This window comes from Salmo trutta, chromosome 7 (genome assembly GCF_901001165.1).
Source record: "Salmo trutta chromosome 7, fSalTru1.1, whole genome shotgun sequence".
NCBI lineage: Eukaryota > Metazoa > Chordata > Actinopteri > Salmoniformes > Salmonidae > Salmo > Salmo trutta.
The window spans coordinates 46,347,124-46,362,565 of NC_042963.1; the positions used below are offsets into that span (position 1 = coordinate 46,347,124).

Consider the following 15,442-nt stretch of genomic DNA (forward strand, 5'->3'; position numbering starts at 1 on the left):
GTAAATGTAAAAATATAATAAATGATCATAAATAGTGTAAGTAACACTGCCTGTAATGAAGGGGTAGCTCTAGTGGGGACTGGGACAAGTGGCAAACCTGGTGCAGCTATGGTCAGTCAATACTCAATGAATTTAAAAGCAAAGTAAAGCGAGCAATCATACACATAAATACATACATTAAGACTTAAACATTGAATAAAACACATGCAATTACACACATGCAAGACAAGAAAACGACGTAACGCAATTGTTCAAAAGCGCCTTAACACCACTCCGTCATAATGAGTCACTTCAAAAAACAACTTAAAAAAGTGCAGGATGGCAAAGAAAGATCACAGGGAAAGAATATGTATGAAGTTAAAATGCTCCATCGTTCTTGCCAATGCAGGTTAGCCAAACAAGTCCAAGTTTGTAGTGTGGTAGTACTGTAGCTTCTGTAGCTACTACTGTATTTGACAGGAGGTTGTACGAATGGGGCTTGAGAGGAGGAGAGACAGGGTAAGGAGAAGTGAACCCCCCGGGTGACCAGGACCTTTCAGCCCTCGTGTCCAAAGTCCTCTGTGAACTTCCTGACCTTGAACAAGTCCTCGGTGTTGACTGTGGGCCGTGTGGTGGATAGTGAGCGCAGCATGTCAGACTGGAGGGCAGAGGGACACAGAGAAGACAAAAAAAGCATTAGCATTGTTCAGCAATTACACAAATGTGAGAGTCAGTGTGTAGTGCCAGGATGTGTATGTTGAAACAACATGTTCCAGCATGTTTGTGAGCTGTGAATGTGAATGTCAATGAACACAGTGAGTATGTCTGTGCTGGGAATGTCAAATCAAATCAAATCAAATCAGATGTTATTTGTCACATGCACCGAATACAACAGGTGTAGACCTTACAATGAAATGCTTACTTACAAGCCCTTAACCATCAATGCTTTAAGAAGATAATAAAATAATACAAATAAGTGTTAAGTAAAAAATATATAAGTAAAAAATAGAAAATAAAAAGTTAACAATAATTAAAAAGCAGCAGTAAAATAACAACAGCGAGGCTATTTACAGGGGGTACAGGTACAGAGTTAATGTGCGGGGGCACAGGTTACTTGAGGTAATTGAGGTAATATGTACATGTAGGTAGAATTAAAGTGACTATGCATAGATAACAAACAGAGAATAGCAGCAGCGTAAAAGGGGGGGGGCAATGCAAATAGCCATTTGATTAGCTATTCAGGAGTCTTATGGCTTGGGGGTAGAAGCTGTTGAGAAGCCTTTTGGACCTAGACTTGGCGTTCCAGTACCACTTGGCGTGCGGTAGCAGAGAGACCAGTCTAAGACTAGGGTGGCTGGAGTCTTTGACAATGTGTGTTTCTTACCATGCAGACGATGGGCTCCAGAATTTTGTCGCTAGGTACATCTATCCAGGTCAATTGTATGGCTCCCGGGTCCCCGGGCGAGCACGGGGTCAGAAGGTCATCCACCATCAATTGACTGTTGGCACTGGATGGACCTTGCACCTAGAGTACCATTACAACAACACACTATCTTAAATATCGTTAAAGGTTGAGAAAGAGATGCACCTTTAGTGTTGTATGCAAGAGTCGACTGCAATAGAGTTACTATTGTGTGTATAAATGACCTTTTTGAAGTGTGTGGCTGACTGCAGTTTCCTGACAGGCTGCACGAGGGCATCTCATACGATGACGCTGATATCGGCCCCAGAGTAGCTTTCTGTCTTTTTGGCGAGCTTACACAGGTCTGCGTCACTGATGCTGTGACGCGTGTTGCCCAGGTGCAGCCGGAACATCTGGGACATTGCTGGCTGTTCTAGGAGAGGGATGTATATATGCTTCTCAAACCTGATGGTGACATGATGCACTGATGAGAATGCTTGATTATGACTTTATTGTGTCTGTTAGGAAATTATTTTTAGCTTGAACAACGTAAAACATTTCCCATTTGATATCTATTGTTCTACACTCTTAGAAAAAAGGGTTCCAAAAGGGTTCTTTGTAACACATTTTGGTCACTTTTCCTAAAACCAGATGTGGAAAAACAACAGAGAAATGTTTTAGTTTAATTAGTAAAGGCTTGATAAAACATTTATTAATGGTAATGGTGCTTGAAAACCCAAACAAATGAAAATGAACAAAATTAGCAAAATTGGCAGTGTTAAGGCTAGGGGATTGAAATCGTCTTTGTAGATAGAACACTTCTGCACAGACATGTAAAACAATACATTGACTCTTTACAGTGTAATCATTAGTATTGTAACATGAGGCCCATACAATTACCCAGAAACCCTATTGTACATTACAGAATCAAAGATCATGAACCCACAGTTGTATCTGAAAGGCAATATTTTACATTTTAGTAATTTAGCAGACACTTATCCAGAGTGACTTACATTAGTGAGTGCATACATTTGATACTTTTTTCGTACTGGTCCCCTGTGGGAATCGAACCCACAACCCTGGCAGCGCCATGCTCTACCAACTGAGCTACCAACTGACATTGATATATTTTTCCTGTCCCTTATTTAATGTTTTCCTGTCCCTTAGTTTGTTTTCATTTAGCAGATGCTCTTATCCAGAGCGACTTACAGGAGCGATTAGTGTTACGTGTCCTGCTCAAGGGCACATCGGCAGATTTTTCACCTAATTGGCTCGGGATTTGCACCAGCGACCTTTCAGTTACTGGCCCAACGCTCTTAACCGCTAGGCTACCTTCCGCCTTGAGGTACGTACTGTAACAAGTTTATTGTATGTTCTGTAAGTAAAATAGAAAACAAATACCTCAAGAGCAAATGTGGTTTTGAAATCAAATTGAATGATATTAAAATGGTCTAAGACACATGGTACACATCAGTAGGCAATGTAGGATTTCAGTAACTGTGAAATCTGCTACAGTATCCGCAAACATTAGTCTTTGCTTTGGGAGAGTATAGCTAGGCTCTCTTTTCCTTCTTTTTATAAAAAGTCTGCAGAATAACAAGACACGTTTTCCCTTTTAATAGTCACATGATTGACGATGACCCAAAATGACAAATATACCTTCATATAACAAGGCTGAAAAAAAGAAGAAAATGAACAGACAATAATAAAATCTTCACTCAGAGTATAGGTCACTTCATAGAAGTCATTATGCTGTTGATTGAGAGCAATATCTCGTTGATTGTTGAGAGGATATTGTATGTAGGCTATGTCTGCCAATCAATAAAAGTGCATTTGACAAAGAAAGTACATCAGTTTGCACACTATACAAAGTGTTATGACAAAAAGCTGTACAACCTATGCTCAAAGTAATCACATCAAATCATAATTGTAACCAGATGTAAATAAGACATGTAGAATACTTTACATCAATGTGTCTGTAGTGCTTATTCAAGTCCCACAGGATAATAATCTCTTCTGTAGTGTTCATATTTATAATCTTAAATGAATAATCTAAACATGTCAATCCAGCCACTACTTCAGTACAGGTCTTTATAGGGTTTGGGGTATTTAAACATCAGATAATCCATGTAATAAAAGTCATAGGCCCTTTGTCTCTCTGTGGCGTTCAACTGTTCAAAGTATCTCTGGGTAATGGTGGAGGAAGTCCTTTCTGCTTTGGGGTTCCTGTCTTTAAAGTCAGGGAAAGTGAGGTTGCTAGGTGCCCCGATTCTCCGTAGCAGAAAGTCGGCCTCCTCCTTCAGGCTCTCGAATTTCCCGATGAAGTCGTAGTGCAGCAGGCAGGGGCTGCAGAGTTGGCTGACCGGCGTCCAGTGGATGTCCATGCCCACGGGTCGCCTCACATCCAACAGGTACTGGACAAACTCCCTGAAGGTGACCCCGGCGCCGGTCCTTAGGGCAGAGAGCGAGGCGTTGGCCCGGTACCGGGAGATGATGGGCCGGCCAAACACCGGGTGGTAGTACGAGTTGGGGCTCTCGAACTTGTCACGGAAGGCCGACACCAGCCTCTCAAAAGGCTCCCGTACAAAGAGGACCTTGGTGTAGGAGCGGAGGCGCTCGGCCACGCCCGCCTGGCTGTAGGCGTCCAGTCGACGGAGTTGGTTGGCATAGTGTGCGTCGTCATGGGCGATGCCGTGCGTGGAGGTGGCACTGCCTCCCAGGACCATCAGCACCCGCTTCCAGTTGGAGCAGCCAGCTTTGGGCACCTCACAGTACAGCAGGCCTGACCTATTATTAATTAACCAATACAACAGAAATATATGAATAGTTATCTGGGGCTGTATGTATCTAACATCTCAGAGTGGGAGTCCTGATTTAGGATCAGTTAGGACTTTTAGATCACAATGAATAAAATTACATGGACAGGGGGACCTCTAGATCAGCCCTGAACATGAAGCACTAATGAACACTAATGAAATACAATTATACATGTAAATCATGTAATGTATTTACATGTACTGTAAATAATATCTGACGATAATGCTCAATGAAATTAACCACAAAAGTTACAACACCTATCCTCCACGTAGACGCGGGACACCTGCCGGCGGGAGACGGGGTGCTCGGTGACGCCCGGCTGGTATTTGGTGCAGACCTCCCTCAGCAGGTGGTGGCGGGACACTTGGGTATGAGCCATGCCCTGTAACTGACGGCCCTCCTCACCAGGGGGGGCACCACTAGGAATTACAGAACTGCTCTTTAACAGCAGCTTCCTGTGGCGTTTGGTGACCGGTGGCCTGGAGCTCTCGGCCTGTTGGTCTCCGGAGGTTGAGGTGGATGGGTGGGGCAGCCACTGTAAGGAAGGGGGCTGCCTGGGGCTAGGACTAGGGAGACTGGGGTTAGAGGATATCTCTTCCCCTGGAGCTCCATGGAAACCTCCACCTAGGTTGATGCCCTCAACGACTGCACTGTCTGAGGGCTGATCCTGTGTCACATGGAACAATTGTTAACAGAAGCTCAACTTTACACAAGATGGAGATAGTGCTTGTTCCTCAATAATCCACAAGATGGCGTCATTACATTATTTTGAGGGAAGCTCAGCAGCTTATTTTGAGGGAGCTCAGAGCTGAATGTAAGCAGGCATCTGATCTGATCAAGTAATCTTACCTTTTGAATTGGCCACCTTGGAGCAACCATGAACTTCGCACCTGGAGAGTGAGAGAGAGAGAGAGAGATTGATAGAATCCTACATTACGTATTACAAAAAGTATTTTGCTTGTAACAAGTTTCTCCAGGCGAGCTGAAATTGGTATCAAGAAAGAGCCTAGAGGAGAGATGGTGTCTATTACAGATGGGGCTATAGGACAAGACTCCATTTTATCACAAGATTAGGTTTTTGATAGAGAGGCCAGGTGTGTGTGTGTGGTTGTGTGACTTTGTGTGTGTGTGTGTGTGTGACTTTGTGTGTGTGTGTGTGTGTGTGTGTGTGTGTGTGTGTGTGTGTGTGTGTGTGTGTGTGTGTGTGTGTGTGTGTGTGTGTGTGTGTGTGTGTGTGTGTGTGTGTGTGTGTGTGTGATAGAAAGAGAGAAATAAAGAGTGATGCTCATGTTACCTTGGCGACGCTTAGATTACCGGCCACCTATCACGTTTTATCAACACTTTCACCTATTGTATTACTGTTGAGTTACTGAGAACAAATTCTCTCTTCCCAGTGCAGCCTTGCCAAGTGATATTTTTCCGACTGAGAAACGTGACCATGCATAATAGGACAGAAATCGTTACAGGACAGGGGAATCGGGATGTCAAAAACGGCTTTGTCATCATAAAACTGATTTGTTAGAGAAGAACTTAAAATCAGCCTCAAACAAAACAGTCAAGGGATGCACAGAACAATTATAAATGTCTTTCAGATTGTGATTATAAATCAGTCATAGAATAATACATATTTTTGGGGGAGGGAAGTAGACACCCAAGAGATGGAGGAAAACATCAGAAAACATAATTAGTCACCATAGCAGATGTTCAAGACATCACATGGTCATTAGAGATATTGCTAGTGAGAACTACAGTAACTACAGTGCTATTTTTTTTACATACATTCATGTAATGTTGCATCTAGAATTTACAGTATAATGACACAGTGCCAGTTCTCAATATCTTATGTGTTATCGCTCGATAGCACTAGACGGCTACAAGAAAACAAAACTGAATACATGCAGGGCTGTTGGGCCGCTCCATGGGGGGTGACTGATCCTCTACATAACAATGACAACCTTGCTTACTCCTTACTAGAACACACACACACACACACACACACACACACACACACACACACACACACACACACACACACACACACACACACACACACACACACACACACACACACACACACACACACACACACAGGAGGCTTGCTAATGTGAATGTGCCAGGGGTAATGGGGGATCCAGATGGCTTCACAGCGGCAGCCCTGGGATCATCTTGACACTGAAGGTTACTGCTTTCCGACTGCTGCCGTGTCAAAAGAGCCATCAAGAATCTCTCACCGCTCTCAAGAGGTCCCCCACTTTTTGCACACTTGCAAGGAACAATATATCTGGGTGAGCTTGGCCCAAGAAAGGCAAATCACAAAGACTATCCATTGTATGAGGGGATATAATGAAGCATTATAAAAGAGAATGAAGAATGTCTACAAAGGCATACATTAACAATAAGTAATGCTTCTGTCAATGGCCCCTGTGTTGGCTGTCTAAGGAATATAATATGTTAAGTTGTCAATGGCCCCTGTGTTGGCTGTCTAAGGAATATAATATGTTAAGTTGTCAATGGCCCCTGTGTTGGCTGTCTAAGGAATATAATGTGTTAAGTTTGTAAAGCTTGCACCTGATGTACCCCGATAACCCCGTCTCTCTCTCACACACACACACACACACACACACACACACACACACACACACACACACACACACACACACACACACACACACACACACACACACACACACCACCAGCCCCCTTCCTCAATGTCAGTGTTGACTCAGGACTTCCACCACTTCTACACCTGTCATTCAGCTTACCCTCTTTGGCAATCACTAACTAAGCTCAAATCTGGGGCTTAAACTTTACTCTCTGCTCTGAGCAACTTAACGACACGCACAGACAGGCAGACAGGCAGACAGACAGACAGACAGACAGACAGACAGACAGACAGACAGACAGACAGACAGACAGACAGACAGACAGACAGACAGACAGACAGACAGACAGACAGACAGACAGACAGACAGACAGACAGACAGGTAGGCAGGCAGGCAGGCAGGCAGACAGGTGAGGAGACACTGCTGCTGTCAACCCTGTAATGACCCTGGCCTGCCTGTGACAGAGATGACAAGAGGGGGGCGACCTGACTGACGGCACGTGTCAGCGGGGAGGACAAGAGAGTTGTGTCAAGGCCGTCACACACTGATCGTCACAGAATCGATTACATGCCAGAGCTGTGGAGGCTTACTGCTGGTGACGGACTGAGAGAGAGAGAGGTGTGCGTGTTTGTACTGTGTGTGATGTGAGTGACTGTGTTTCTACTGTGTGTGATGTGAGTGACTGTGCTTGTGCGCGTGTGTGTGTGTGACAATTACTTACTTCCCAGCCAAGCACCAGATTTAGTCCCCCTGTCTAAGGTCTCTCCACTGTCAGTCTACAGCTCAGGAGGACTGTGTTTAAGCATTTCATTCCTGATGCTGTCAGGGCCACATGCTTTGTATTTTCTTCAATCGTGTAATTTGGTAGTCAATTGGGTTCTTGTTGTTTTAAAATGTGTGTTCTAGGGAGCTGAGTTTTTCTTGCATATTTTGGGGGTTTAAAGGTCTTCAGATGGTATTATGCCATCAAGACTTTCAAAATGATCTTTTACAATGCTGCCATTTTGAATGTCTAGGTCATTCCTCTGTTGTTCATTTAGACCATTTTGAATGTCTAGGTCATTCCTCTGTTGTCCATTTTGAATGTCTAGGTCATTCCTCTGTTGTCCATTTTGAATGTCGAGGTCATTCCTCTGTTGTCCATTTTGAATGTCTAGGTCATTCCTCTGTTGTTCATTTTGAATGTCTAGGTCATTCCTCTGTTGTCCATTTTGAATGTCGAGGTCATTCCTCTGTTGTCCATTTCGAATGTCTAGGTCATTCCTCTGTTGTTCATTTCGAATGTCTAGGTCATTCCTCTGTTGTTCATTTTGAATGTCTAGGTCATTCCTCTGTTGTCCATTTAGACCATTTTGAATGTCTAGGTCATTCCTCTGTTGTCCATTTTGAATGTCTAGGTCATTCCTCTGTTGTTCATTTAGACTATTTAATTTCTCCCAGAACAGGTTTCCATCAATGGAGTCTTCAATCTCTTTCAGAGTGTTGTCATAATGTTTCTGTTTCTTCCAGCTTAGGTTATGTTTGTATTCTTTCAATGTGACACAATATTCTTACCGAACGTCTCTAACCTGTAGTTAGGGATGTTTTCTATTTGATAAAGATCTCAATTTGTTCCTTATGAGATTACATTCAGCATCAAACCATTTCTCTTTTTGAGGTTTCCAATTAGAACAGTTTTTTATACATTTTCTTTTGTGGGTGCTTTATGATAGATCTCATTTAATTTATTCACAGCCAAATTTATGTCAGGGAGGTTTGGGCTGAATGCACTTGAAAGGAAATCATTTATACACGTTGTAATTTCTGGGCAGTGCGATGTTGTGTTGAAGTGTGTTGCGCTGTCAGCGGCCCATCTGTATGTTTTATTTAGATGAAGCAGTGTACAGGGCTCTGTTTGTGTGGTCTTTGGGTGGCGAAGTCTTTTCAAAAAGACAATCTGGCAGCGGTCAGACAATGGTGTCTGTGGTCTGACAGTGAATGCACTAATAGAGGGATCCAAGTCTGAGATTGCATAGTCAACAACACTAGTCCCAAGAGTTGAGCAGTAAGTTAGAATCCCATCTAATCGTACCATTAAAAAAACACAGGCCTAAGGCTCAACAGAGATGCACTAACTCCTTTACATTTCTGTTCGCTACCTGGTCAGAGCTATTTCTATTACTAGTATATGTCAAATATATGTCTATTACCCTCAGGGTCTACTACACATTCAGGTTCAGAACCTGTTCTACCATTAAAATCCCCCAAATTACTTTTTTGGGGGCTTGCCTGTTTTGCTTGTTATTTTGGCGTTAATATGTGTCACTTATCAGTTTGCAAAAAAAGTCGTTGAGATAATAAGGCCGCATACAAACATGGTCTCTTTTTTGCTTTCTTGAGTAAGGCAGCTCCAAAATGCAGGTGTTTCAGCCTAGCTCAGTGCTTTCTGTGGTGGTGGGGCTAGCCAGTGGAAAATACAAAGCATTGCGCCTGATTGGCTCAGTTTTCTATTATGATTGGCTCAGTTTTCCGTCACTCATGGGACAGTACATCATCCACAAATCTAAGGTTAGAGCTCGAAACTTTTAGCCCCTTGGGTTCTGCCATAGAGTTATATTAGAAGAGCCCATCCGATAAGGCTCAAGGTCATTGGCCACAGATAGAATGACATCAAATCACGTTATAGCTACCGTAGCTTTGATTGGACTGTCACATCTTACTTTCAAAGTCTTAGCAAGCAGTCATCATCAGTTGTCATCAAGTCGACAATCTACTGGCAAATCCTTTTTAATCCTTGTCATATGAACAGAAATTATAGATAAAACGTATCGGTGCTCATCGGCCATTGTATACAAAGATTACACAACAAGTTGGAAATTGCAAATTCAACAATGAGTCGTTTGGAAGGAATCAGTGGCTAACTACAAGCGTTGCAAAGAAACCACTAACATTATCCTGTTATTCAGTGGAGTGGCTGTGGTTTTTTCTCCGAGTTACCACCATAAATCCAGAGAATGCCAGACTTTGATGACAAAGTTTGATGACAACATTTGCCCACAAAGGACCGCTGCGCCACCTTCACAAGGTGAGTCCAAAAATGTCTTGTATGCTGCTGCATAAATGATGTAATATGCAAGGGAGATATGTATACTGTAGCTGAGAAAGTAATACTAAGTGTATGTTGTGTAATAAGCTGTTAGTAGCCCATGTGCCTCACCCTCATAATGTGGTCTATTTTCACCAACGCGGTATTATAAACACATAACGTTAGTAGTTGTGGTGCTTGGCTTGCACGTGCAAATTCAACACACACAACATTCTATAATAGAATTGTGTTATTTGACATGTCAAGTTAAAAGCTTATTTAACACGTCAAATAGTGTTATATGACGTGTATCTTTTTTGACACACAAAGACCCAAACGGCGTTCAATGTGCCTCACCCTAATAATTTGGTCTATTTTCACCACTTCATTTCGCCTACTGTTCTAACTTCATGGTTCACAAATAGCCTAGAACCTTTTTTTAATCATTGAATATTGTAAGAGCTCTCATTGTCTGTTTGTATGCCCCAAGTCTGCCATATAAGCTATGTTTTTTTTAAAGGCAGTAAATGAGGCTGAATGAACTGTTTCGCTGCCAGACAAGGCTCTGCTGAAAGCCAGGTTTAGCAGTGGTAAGGTGTAGGGACTCTGTTGTTGGGACAGCTTTATGAAGGCCCTAACAGTTTGTGGGCACCGTTTGTCACCGTTATAGTGCAATTAATATATTGTTTAGTGTTGTGTTGTGGCTTTGCTGGCATGCATCCCACTTTTTTTTGTTTGCCCCACCAAGATTTACATGCTAAAATCGCCACTGCATATGATCGTTCCTCCCGAGTCCCTGCAGTGATTTACATTTTAATGATGGGAGTAGAATGTCCCTATAGCCTGAAGGACATTGAGGATCTATGTTACCACGACACCATGTTTATAGAAGTATTATTATGTCTTGACTTTTGGTGTTTTTAAGAAAATCTGGGTTTTGGTCTTAAGACGTAAGGTACAGGAGTACAAGCCCTGGATATACCAAGAACTAAACGTTAATGATCTCATTTCACAAACTCAGCAAAAAAAGAAACGTCCTCTCACTGTCAACTGCGTTTATTTTCAGCAAACTTAACATTTGTAAATATTTGTATGAACATAACAAGATTCAACAACTGAGACATAAACTGACCAAGTTCCACAGACATGTGACTAACCCCCCCAAAATCAAAAGTAGCAGTCAGTATCTGGTGTGGCCACCAGCTGCATTAAGTACTGCAGTGCATCTCCTCCTCATGGACTGCACCAGATTTGCCAGTTCTTGCTGTGAGATGTTACCCCAATCTTCCACCAAGGCACCTGCAAGTTCCCAGACATTTCTGGGGGGAAGGGCCCTAGCCCTCACCCTCCGATCCAACAGGTCCCAGACGTGCTCAATGGGATTGAGATCCGGGCTCTTCGCTGGCCATGGCAGAACACTGACATTCCTGTCTTGCAGGAAATCACGCACCAAACGAGCTGTATGGCTGGTGGCATTGTCATGCTGGAGGGTCATGTCAGGATGAGCCTGCAGGAAGGGTACCACATGAGGGAGGAGGATGTTTTCCCTGTAATGCACAGTGTTGAGATTGCCTGCAATGACAATAAACTCAGTCCGATGATGCTGTGACACATCGCCCCAGACCATGACGGACCCTCCACCTCCAAATCGTTCCCGCTCCAGAGTACAGGCCTCAGTGTAACGCTCATTCCTTTGACGATAAAAGCGAATCCGACCATCACCCCCGGTGAGACAAAACCACGACTCGTCAGTGAAGAGCACTTTTTGCCAGTCCTGTCTGGTCCAGCAACGGTGGGTTTGTGCCCATAGGCGACGTTGTTGTCGGTGATGTCTGGTGAGGACCTGCCTTACAACAGGCCTACAAGCCCTCAGTCCAGCCTCTCTCAGCCTATTGCGGACAGTCTGAGCACTGATTGTGCGTTCCTAGTGTAACTCGGGCAGTTGTTGCTGCCATCCTGTACCTGTCCTGCAGGTGTGATGTTCAGATGTACCGATCCAGTGCAGGTGTTGTTACACGTGGTCTGCCACTGCGAGGATGATCAGCTGTCCGTCCTGTCTCCCTGTAGCGCTGTCTTATGCGTCTCACAGTACGGACATTGCAGATGAGCAGGGACCCTGGGTATCTTTCTTTTGGTGTTTTTCTGAGTCAGTAGAAAGACCTCTTTAGTGTCCTAAGTTGTCATAACTGGGACCTTAATTGCCTACCGTCTGTAAGCTGTTAGTATCTTAACAACCGTTCCACAGGTGCATGTTCATTAATTGTTTATGGTTCATTGAACAAGCATGGGAAACAGTGTTTATCCCTTTACAATGAAGATCTGTGAAGTTATTTATATTTTTACGAATTATCTTTGAACGACAGGGTCCTGAAAAAGGGATGTTTCTTTTTTTGCTGAGTTTATAAATATATACAGTATATCTATATATTATTTGGTTATAGTAAAGTACATAGGAAATTAATACACATCCAAACGTGTGTTTTTTCCAGCAGTTGATGTGATTGAGGAAATAGAGTATGGTATGTGTGTTGTATTATGTGTGTGGTTGATGTGACTGAGGAAATAATGTATGGTATGTGTGTTGTATTATGTGTGTGGTTGATGTGACTGAGGAAATAATGTATGGTATGTGTGTTGTATTATGTGTGTGGTTGATGTGACTGAGGAAATAGAGTATGGTATGTGTGTTGTATTATGTGTGTGGTTGATACATCCGCACAATATTTAGACTAAGCGCACCAACCACGCCCAACAGCGCACCAGCCATGCCCAACCATGTTTAGATTGAATGTTTTCTGATAAGGTCCAATACATTGGCTGATACCTATTCTAGGACTTTGCACATCAGCTTTAGCAGTTGACACACCTCTCCGATGACTGAAGGGTCTATATGACTCTTACCGGAGGCTGCCTCTACATATGTGGGCTGGCATTGAGGCTGAGGTATGGTCTAGTCTGGGTTACCCTCCTGTTGGACACTATTTGTCCTACCCCTAGATTAGAGTACAGTGCTTGGCTAAATTCTCTCTCTCTCTCTCTCTCTCTCTCTCTCACTCTCACTCTCACTCTCTCACATGCTTTTCTCCACTCTTACCTCACCGAAGGGGTATCTTTTATTGATGGAAAGGTTATAAATATTGGAGTGTTTCAGCGTGACTTGAAAGGCTTCCACAGTGCTCTGCGCTGTGTGGTGAGAGAGCGATCCCTGTCACAGTGTCTCCTGCTCAGTGCAGAGGTAATGAGTCAAGGCACTGAGTTGGAATGAAGAATCTGATGAGTTTCCATAGAAGTAGTATTACTAGAACAGATATTCCCATTCAATTATATTTATATGGAAGCTTCTGTGTCGACAGACAAAGAATAGTGGGTTCTGACTAGTCATATGGGCATGTGCACTGATAGTGTCAGAAACCAACTGTACACATAGCGAAAGGTACTCTCACGCATAGAGAATCTCACATACATTAGTTGATGGGGTATACAAAATGACTCTGTCAGAAGATAGTGTAATACAAGCTGTGATGTGTCAGAATCTGAATAAAACTCAAACTCATCCCCTTAGGATGGTTCTTATCACAATATTGCAGTACTGTTTGTAGTCAACATTTTCAGGGTATAGAGTGAAACATTTCTCTACAGTGCAATATCACTTAGGTCCCCCTTATTTGTTGTTCCTGATGCAAAGGCATTTGAGCGATAAGGCCTGCTTCAGCAGAATTGCACCCAATGGACCAAGAGCTGAGCACATTAAAAAGTGAGTCAATGATTGTTGGTGTAGATTTCAGTCTCAATTCTTCTTAGCAAGGGTAAGAGCGTCCTTCCACTCGAGAATTTACAGCGCTTTCAGAAAGTATTCACACCCCTTGACTTTTTCCACAAAATTACATTTATTGATTTGAGTTGTTATGTCATTGGCCTACACACAATAACTCATAATGTCAAAGTGGAATTATGGTTCACAATTTGTATAAATTAATTACAAATGAAAAGCTGAAATGTCTTGAGTCAATAAGTATTTAACCCCTTTGTTATGGCAAGCCTACATAAGATCACTTGACTAACATGTCACATAAGTTGCATGGACTCACTCTGTGTGGAATAACAGTGTATAACATGATTTTTAAATGACTACTTTATCTCTGTATTCTACACATATAATTATCTGTAAGGTCCCTCAGTCTAGCAGTGGATTTCTAACACAGATTCAACCACAAAGACCAGGGAGGTTTTCCAATGACTCGCAAAGAAGAGCACCTATTTGTAGATGGGTAAAACATGTTAAAAGCAGACATTGAATATACCTTTGAGCATGGTGAAGTTATAAATTACACTTTGGATAGTGTATCAATATACCCAGTCACTCAAAAAATACAGACGTCCTTCCTAGTTTTTTGAAATGATAGAAGAAACGGAATAGAGCTAAGCACAGGCAAAATCCTAGAGGTTCCTGGTTCAGTCTCCTTTTCAACAGACACTGGGAGAAAAATTCACCTTTCAGCAGGACAAAAACCTAAAACACAAGGTCAAATATACACTGGAGTTGCTTACCAAGACGACAATGAATGTTCCTGTGTGGCCTTGTTACAGTTTTGACTTAATTCGGCTTGAAAATCGATGGCCAGACTTGAAAATGGCTGTCTAGTAATGATCAACAACCAACTTGACAGAGCTTGAAGAATTTTTAAAAGAATAATGTACAAATATTTATTGTACAATCCAGGTGTGCAAAGCTCTTAGACACTTACCCAGAAAAACTCACAGCTGCAATCACTCAGGGGGTTGAACACTTATGTAATTAAGATATATTAGTGTTTTGTTTAAAAAAATTGTTTTACAAATGTTAGAATTTTTCTTGACATTACAGAGTATTTTGTGTAGATCATTGACAAAAAACAACAATTAAATTAATTTGAATCCCACTTTATAATACAACAAAATGTGGAAAAAGTCAAGGGGTGTGAATTATTTGTGAAGATCAGAATATCTTTCTGATTTGGTGTGACTGGCTGGGAACAATGTCCAAACCAAATGGAAAAGGTTTCATTGCGTAAATGTTGTCACGTCCTGACCATAGAAAGCTGTTATTTTCTATGGAAGAGTAGGTCAGGGCGTGACAGGGTTTTTTTCTAGTTTAGATTTTCTATGTTGTTATGTTTTAGTTTTTGTATTTCTATGTTGTTGTTTTTTGGGATGATCTCCAATTAGAGGCAGCTGGTCATCGTTGTCTCTAATTGGAGATCATACTTAAGTAGCTATTTTTCCCACCTGGGTTTGTGGGAGATTTGAGTTAGTGTATGTTGCACCTCTTTGTCACGGTTTGTTGTTTTTGTTCTTTAGTTTATTTGTGTATCTTGCATAGTTTCACAGTTCAATAAAATATGTGGAACGATACACACGTTGCACTTTGGTCCGCTCCTTCCGACGAACGATGTGACAAGTGCACTTAAAGCTAGAATCCTTAATTGAAACAATAAAAAAGCGTTCGCCCCACCCCTGTTTCGCTAAAACGCTAAGGGATGGGTCTGGAGAAATGTAACCACCCTCAAATTAATAGACAGAGCTATGGATGTAAGGACT

The 15,442-nt window shown here is 42.3% G+C and overlaps 1 protein-coding gene and 1 pseudogene across 1 annotated transcript in view; both read right to left on the reverse strand.

Moving 5' to 3' along the window:
• Positions 1-471: 471 nt before the first annotated feature.
• LOC115196687 (vacuolar protein sorting-associated protein 4A-like) lies at positions 472-1,883 on the reverse strand (annotated as a pseudogene).
• Positions 1,884-2,974: 1,091 nt separating this feature from the next.
• LOC115197525 (carbohydrate sulfotransferase 8) overlaps positions 2,975-15,442 on the reverse strand; it is a 100,359-nt gene continuing 87,891 nt past the window's right edge. The window contains exons 3-5 of the mRNA XM_029759154.1: positions 5,048-5,088; positions 4,456-4,865; positions 2,975-4,168 (exon numbers count right to left, since the gene is read on the reverse strand). Of these exons, the coding sequence (XP_029615014.1) occupies positions 3,460-4,168; positions 4,456-4,865; positions 5,048-5,088 (1,160 nt within the window). The 3' untranslated portion in view covers positions 2,975-3,459. The remainder of the gene's footprint in view (positions 4,169-4,455; positions 4,866-5,047; positions 5,089-15,442) is intronic.